This window comes from Egretta garzetta, unplaced genomic scaffold (assembly GCF_000687185.1).
Source record: "Egretta garzetta isolate BGI_Z169 unplaced genomic scaffold, ASM68718v1 scaffold64, whole genome shotgun sequence".
Classification (NCBI taxonomy): domain Eukaryota; kingdom Metazoa; phylum Chordata; class Aves; order Pelecaniformes; family Ardeidae; genus Egretta; species Egretta garzetta.
The window spans coordinates 4701983-4710075 of NW_009259596.1; the positions used below are offsets into that span (position 1 = coordinate 4701983).

Below are 8093 nucleotides of genomic sequence, written 5' to 3' on the forward strand. Positions count from 1 at the left end.
GTTTTCTTTACCTAATTTGATATTCAAGTATGGAAGTTACAAACAGTTTTGATTTTTGGTGTAATTTTTGGGCACAAATGCACATTTCAGTAAGAGAGGACAACTGAAGCGTGACTGAGCAACTTAGCAGCTGGTTTTATTTTACTAGAGAAAACCAAAGACACTGTAATTTAGCATCAGACAGTTAGACCCTTTTTCCTGGTTTTCCCTATGTAACCTATGCTGCTACTGAATCAAAGGGGGAAGGGTGGGTATTTTTTTGGTTGAGGCTATAGATGGAGAAATATATTATTTAAAAGGCACAATGTCCAAATTTTATTATTTGAATTGTCTGTTGGTGACAAAGGAGACTAAGATTGAGCTGTAACAATAGGAAGGATCAATGTATTATTCTCTGGCTTCGGAGCCAACATAGTCTGCATTTCCTACTGTCTGCACACAAGATCACTTCAAGCCCTGGTACGAAGTGCTAATTACAAAGCTGCCAACAGAAATTTACATGACAGAGAAAAACATCTGCTATTTTATTTTCCATTGTCCTTTTCCTCTTGACAGAGAAGCACAGCAAAACCTGTTGCATTTAGCTTTGATATTTTAAAAAAAAAAAAAAAAAAAAGAGGCTTCTGTGCCTGTTTACAAGGTCAGAAGACCCTCAACTATGCTGCCCTGGTTGTTGTGAACATGCATTCTTTTGGCTACATGCATCAGAACAATCCACCTTACCTAAAATAAACAGATGGATGCAGTAATTCATGCATTATGCAAGTGTTTTGCAATGTTCTTTCCTTTGATAGGACATAAATAAAGAAAACAGGAAAGACGCGTTATTGCTTAACTCTATGAATCAGAAAGCCTGCGCTAAGACACTGTGTGCACGCACACAAGTGGACCAGCCCCCAGCCACTGCACGTGCTTCTGCACGGATGCAGATTATATATTCTTATGAGGGGTATGATCCTGGAAATTCCCCAATTACATCAATAAAACAATTCCAATATATAATTACCACACAACTAAAATAAACATCTCTGAATTTGTTCATTCAAGTGGACACTGGAAACTCTTTTTACTGTTAACCACATACAGCCATTCTAATCAAATGTCCTGCCATTTTTAAGTCAACTTTGTGCTGTTTCACTGTACCTAGCTTAAAATTATTTCAATGCAAGCTAACTGGGTGAAACTGAATATAGGACAACCCTTGTTTTGCGCACACATCCCAGACAGTGTCAAACTGCCAGAGTAGTTATAATTTGAATAGAAACCCATACTTTTCAGCCTAGATTTTTCAAAAACCTCCCCCAAGGCCCACTGTCAATGAGAAATTATTCAAAAGACAAGTGGATGGGGATTAAAAAGAGAGAGCAAAACACTAGGATGAAGAAGGAATGTAACTAAACAGATTACAACAGACAACACTTAAGTGCTCCTTAAATAGCTGTGATACAGATGCAGATTGCAGGGACAATAATCATATTTAAGTGTATTAGTAGAGCATTACAATTATGAAGTTAAACTTGTAACCTGCAAATGGAGCAACTGTTAAACCCGGGAGGATTCCTGCCGAGGCCAGCAACTGCCCAAACAATCCTGTTGCAGAACAGAAGCCCTCAGTACTCCAGTTGAAAACAAAATACCAACCCCAACTTTGCCACTGTAATGCTGCTCTCACCTAGATGAACAGTATTAGGTTCCCAGCTGGTGGGAACACTGGTTTTGGTTGTAACTTGACAAATTGCTCTTGACACAAACCTTTAATTCTCACAGTGGGAATCATACCTGCTTTATAGCTTGCTGAAGTTTTTCCAGATTTATTTCTTTGGCTTCCTTTAGTAATGTCCTTTCATCCATCTTTAACATAGAAACTCTGTACTGGCATAGTTCCACCACAACTACATCAGGCTGCACTTCTTGTATTGTCTGAAAAACATGAATTTATTTACACCAGTTTAGGAAGGACTCAACAGAAATGCAGCCAATATTGATATTTCCATGAGAAAAGGGACTTAATAAAAGCACTCTAGCAATCATTTTAAATTAAAAGAACACTGAAAGGGTAAACAAGACTTCTCCAACCACCTACGTATTGAGAAAAACATTAAGGAAAATTACAGTGAAATGCTTTAGCTACTCAGTGCTTTGCAACAGGAAGATGGAGAGCAAATTGTGCTGAGGGTGGCGTAGGGAGAAAAAACTGTGTTAAACTTCTCACATTCAGAGTTCCTTTGACCATACTCTGCAATCATCTGCAATCTGAGTTAGAATAAGCTTTCTAAGAACCAGGGTTGATGATTCTGGCACAAGACTCCTCCCTCTCTAGGTCCTGGAGAACAAAGCCACTCTAAACTGCAGACTTTGCATGAGGTACAGTATGAAATAGTTTGTACTTTCACTAGAGCTTCGGACCTATTTGTATCTTGTATTTCATTCTCAAGTTAGGGACAGCACGGTTTTACAGCTCAGCATCATACACCCTGAGCATGGAGCAGCTGTAAACTGCAGCTTCTGCTCCAGGCTTCACATCTTCTCAGCAGCTCCCCATCACAGTGAGTATGCAACCACCACAGTACACACTGTTAGTATGATGTGATGCTTTGCTGTGACAGGTAGGGTAAGCTTCACCAGTGAGACTTCTACTTTTAACATCGGCACTGTATCTTCATTTGTTGTATAAGGGCAAATAAAAATATTTGAGATGGGAGAGCAATGTATTGCATCAAAAAATTACTAAGATAATGTGGCTGCCTCTTAGTTCAACACACAGTGCTGTTAGCCCTCCAATGGCTAACTTGAGAAAAATAATCTGGAGGTTACAGCACAGAACCCAATCAGAGAGTTGGAGTTCATTCTACTTAATGTTGAGTTGACATCATAAACACACTGCTGAAGGACTTCCACTTAGTATTTACCTTCACTACATCCTTTTTGCTGCTGTCACTGAAGTGGGCTGTTCCAACCACATATACTTTAGAACCATCCTCAGTGTCAAGCTCAGTCACAGTGCCTGGTAAATCAGGTTTTTTCTGCCTCTTCTTCATCTTCATCTCCAGAAGAATTTTAAATGCCTCTGCATCAGCTATAAATGTAAAGAGAAACAGAAAAGAAAAGCACACATGACTATAAAGTGCAGGTAAGTAAAACAGAAAATAAAAATGTCACCACTAAACAGCAGAGCAGAGCTAAAAGGCCATTGATTTACCACTGTAATCTTACATTCAATTCTGAGGCTACATCATTGAGAGTGCCACCACTGGAGAGGCTGCCTCCAAGCATGGGTCTCAGTCCAGGTTTCCTACCCTGTGGACACTGGGACAGGTTGTCCATGCAGTTCAGTATGGGAAAGAGAGAAGCTGTGTGGCAGGTGAGGTGGATAGAAAAGCAAAGAATACTTAGAAAAGGTATACACTAAATTGGGAGGAAAAAAAAAAAGAAAGAAAAGAAAAAAAAAAGCATTTTTTGTTCTAGAACAAAAGCGTTCTCTTTTGGGATTTTATCTGTATAAACGATAGCAACACATGTACAACGGTGTGAGTATGCTGGTAAAGTCACCTGCACATATTGGCACATACAGGATACCTACAGTACCAGTCTTAGCCTTTTTGTGATTAACATGCCAAGGATCAGTATACAATTGAAAATTAAACCTTAAGAGGTATTCAGGTCAGGAAACCAATCATTCTTCCCTAGTTTCAACAACAAACTACTTAAGACCAAAATGGTACAGTGTGAGTTCAGCCCATCTATGATGAGCTTGCCACGGAAAATAGGAAGATTTATCACAATTGCTTGTTAAATGCCAGAAAGCCTCATTAACTGAGATAGAGAAGCTTCAGTTTTATATCAATGGGAAATACAGGAACTTCGAATGAGTTATCTTTAAGCTGTAATGCATCTTAGAAAAAAAAAAAAAGCATCAAGTAGGAAAGCAGAGTTTTGTTTCCAACCAATTCTCTTTCTCTGGCAAGCTGCTGCACAAGTTAGCAGTGGTCTCAAGTGGTCCAGAACCTTGGAATAGGATCATGATCCAGGAAAAGAAAAAGGTTAGTTTGCAGGCAGGATGTCAAAGATGCAGATAAATTACAGTCTCCTACCATACATTCATTTGTTTCATGAACCTGGTTTAACTGTGTGGCTCTGTCCCAAGATCTGTCCCACAAAGGCATATCTCAAAATTTTATGTCAAAAAAACCAAAACCCCAAACAAAAGCCACCCGCCAACATCCTTCTTAGTTAGCATTTTAGCAGCCTCCTACTTCATGGTCAATACCCAAGAACATGGTGTGCTGCAATCAGTATGGTCTGATCTAAGACCATGTTGCTGCCAAAACAGATGGTGATGCTAAGGAGCGGGTGGGAAAACATGACTGTAAAAGGAAGGAGAAGAGGTAGGGCTGTTGCATTTGTAGCACTCAGTCACATAATCATAAAAGTAGCCACAGTAGATCAACCAAAATCAACCCAAGCAAATATCCTGCCTCCCACAATGGTCAAAAGTGGATATCTGAAGAAGAGTATAGGAAATGAGGAAGCACACACAATACCTTCCCCAAATACTCTCCTAGCCTAGAGCCATTTATGGCTCAGATTCCCCCAGTTCAAAGTGGCTTCTACATATTCAGTAATCCTTAAAGGACTTCCTTTCTATTAATTTTTCAGCCTTCACCTCACACACATATTCAGAACTGGACTGAATAATGTTTCATGTGAAGAACAACTGCTGTAACAGTGCAGTACCAGATGTTATCATTTAAGGACATAATCAAGGAAAACATTCTCAGCAGCAGCTACAGTTTTTATTAAACCAACTTCTTTACCTGGAGAGAAAAAAGCAACATAAAAAATTAATCTGCTTCTTCAGGTCCGAATGCTTTTCCCATAGCTTTAGTCAAGGCTCTCTTTGCTCCCATGACTGTTATTTCTGAAAGCTGTGATCCCTAGGGATTATTCAGCAACTTCAGCATTACAGTAATGTTGCTGTTACCCACTGATTCACCCTAAGGTGGTTCAGAGCCTATTATTTTCCCAGAAAGCATAATCTGAATGTTCCTGTTGTTCAAAATGAGGATTGTATACATTAACATCACAGCTGTATATCAATAAACACAATGCAAATCCTAAGAAGCCTTTGTTTTTGTCTCCTGAGAAAGAAGTGTCTGTCATTATCTGATCCTTACCACTAAAAGGTAAGGACTGATACTCTTCCTTTACAAGACAGTTTTGGCTGGAATACTTCTATTTCCACATCCCACAGGCTTGGCCTTTATATCAAAATATTATCTCATGCTGGCATGGGCAAAGTATTCCAACCTGGGATGACTGATTCAACATCACAACACTAGATGCCAGAATGCTGAAGCAAACATGTACTTATCCATCTCTGGCTTAGAGAGCAGCAACCGAGCCTAACACAATAGCGGAGTGTATCTATTAAATCAAAAACCGTTTACTTTCTTTTCAAAGCATGGGAGCAGCAAACTGACAATCAATATGTCATTGCTCTTTCCAAGTTTGGCTTGCACAACTGGGCCTTTCTACAAATCATGAACAGATTAAGTCAGATATGACCTCATTCGCCTCTGCCTTTTTGCGCTAACAGCCACATCCTTATTAGGTAAGGAAAAGGCATGGACATTTAGCTTAATATACTTGCAACGTGACCCACCCTCCCCAGTCAAACCAGAAACATACAGATATTCTGCGATACACTTGACGTTTCCTTTGGGCCATCTTCTGGTGCATCAGAGGAGGACATTGGATCTGCAGCAGCCTGTATGAAACAAATTCAGAAGGAGGCTGGGAATTACAATGAAATGTTTTAATACATCTTTCCCCTTGTGAGTTTGCTCAATTTGAACCTACATGTAATATTCAAGCAAGTAAATAATTTAAGCAGTGTCAACAGTTCAAAGCGTCTGTGGTTTTACAACTGTTTTTCTCTTAGATGGATAAGTATGAGAGAGAACATAAAACTATTTCATGCCTACTTCAAAAGATAATATTTATACCTGACATGAATTTTTTTTTAAAAAATCTGATTCTAGACTAAAAAGAACAAATTTATCTCTAACACTACTATAGCGTTTTCTGTGTTGGAAACTAAAATGTGCACTGATTATTATGATACCATTGCCATTTATAAGGTGGCGTATTTGATTCAATTAACAGCATTAGTCTGTCAGGAGCCTGACAAAGTTAATCAGCACTCACAAGAATACACATACCCATTCAAGAAGAGTCCATTCAATTATTTTATTCTGTTAAAACAAGTATAATGTAATTACACAATATGCACACCCAGTCTTATAAAATTTATGCCTATGCTGACTTTATATACATTAGAAATCAAAGTCAGAAGGATGAAAAACATTGGTATAGTTTTGTTCCCTCAAGAATCAGAAGTTAATTGAAAAGGTTCCCAAAGACTGACTTTTAAATATTATCACTAGAAGCATACAAGGCAAATCTTTGACTAACAAAATCTTTCTTATTTTTAACGACTAGGCAAGTTTTAAAACCCATGCATAGAACTCAAAACAATCCCAGTTATTCAGCCTATGTCATCCAAGCTGGAGAGGCAGAGTCAGCGCAGAAGAGAGAGACTTAAGAATCAGGGAAAGCTCAACTATAAACTATCTTTAGGCAACTACATTAATTCAAATTTGAATCAGGATGACTACTGGGAGAACTTGGAATTCCTGAACAACATTAAGTCAGAAAGTTAGACACAGGATGAGAATCCATCATCATTCAAGTACCTTCCCAAATGAAAGGCAGTGCTAATGAGTCAGCAAGCAGGTAGCCAAACTCTCCTGAAGGATGTCAGCTTTTTAGCTAGAATGACTGGTTTATTTACTTCGTACCTAACCCGGTAAGATTTAAAACAAGACTGTACAACGCACATCCAATTGTTAAGAGCTTTCAACAAGAGTTATTAATTTCTCCTTGCATTCCATTTTGCTAAACAGTAATTTTCAGATAATAAATCCTGTGTGTCTTACCTTGGCCCCACTGAAGGTAAGGCAAAATCTACCATGCATTTCATTGGAGTTAAGACCAAAAGGTATAACAGCTCTACAGTGCAAAGTTTAAAACATTCACAGCAACGAATCATCCTTTCACTACAAAGCAAAATCTGTTCATGGACAACTGTAAACTGCAATTACACCGCAAATTGCAGTTACATTCACAAATCTAATTTAACACCAGCTCAGCTTTTGATCACAACATATGGCTTGACTCTACTGCTTGCATATGTAACTCCAGTCACAAAAATATTTTGAAAAATGTATCCATCTGTAACATATGGAATTAATCCTGTCACTTATGCTGGCTTTGTCATCATAACAACATTACAACATTGTAGTGGGGAAAAGCACTAAGCACCGCATTAAGAGTCTGCCATTCCCTTTTTCTTTTTTTTAAATTAACTAACAGGGCACAGGAATCAACATTCTTGTATCTCACAGGAAAAAAAAAATTCCTGAGTTTCACCTATTCACCTGAGCTACACTAGAAAAAAGTTTTGAGATACATGGGTATGAAAGAAGGAACAGAAAGCGTAGAAAAAAGCACCTAAAGAAGGTTTAATTTGGCAAGAAACTTAACCTATGTACAGTGAGATCATTCATATGCAATTTGTGTAATTTACTCACAAAACATTTTTTCCTCCTACAGGCATTAAGCTCATAGGTTAGACTATTTTCTGCAATTCTTAACTTGCAAGTCAATTAATACAAAGGACCCTTTTTAGCTTTTGCAATTGTAGGAAAAAGGACCCTGAAAAGAACCTAAATGTGGCAAAATAATAGCACTCAGACCCCAGCGACCCTACACTGGCCATCTTGACCCCCAACTTTGCAGACCTCCCCTGAGCATGAGTGGAAGAACTTGGCTGATTCAGAGTCTTGACCTTCCTTGCAATTCTACTGAGAAAAAAACTTCAGCTTCAAGCCCTACCTCTGGCTGTTGCTCCTCTTGCATCCCTGCAGCGTAGGCTTATTTTCACCAACCACACAAGAACTGTAGGAAGTAAAAGGAATGGAACAAAATTAAAAATTAATGGCATAACCTAGAATATTTGTTTAAGAACTGTA

The 8093-nt window shown here is 38.5% G+C and overlaps 1 protein-coding gene across 1 annotated transcript in view; it reads right to left on the reverse strand.

Annotated features, from left to right (window-relative positions):
- Positions 1–8023, reverse strand: part of TRABD (TraB domain containing) — a 23681-nt gene extending 15658 nt beyond the window's left edge. Inside the window, exons 1-4 of the mRNA XM_009638168.2 lie at positions 7957–8023; positions 5689–5767; positions 2910–3076; positions 1780–1920 (exon numbers count right to left, since the gene is read on the reverse strand). Of these exons, the coding sequence (XP_009636463.1) occupies positions 1780–1920; positions 2910–3076; positions 5689–5767; positions 7957–7980 (411 nt within the window). The 5' untranslated portion in view covers positions 7981–8023. The remainder of the gene's footprint in view (positions 1–1779; positions 1921–2909; positions 3077–5688; positions 5768–7956) is intronic.
- Positions 8024–8093: the final 70 nt, after the last annotated feature.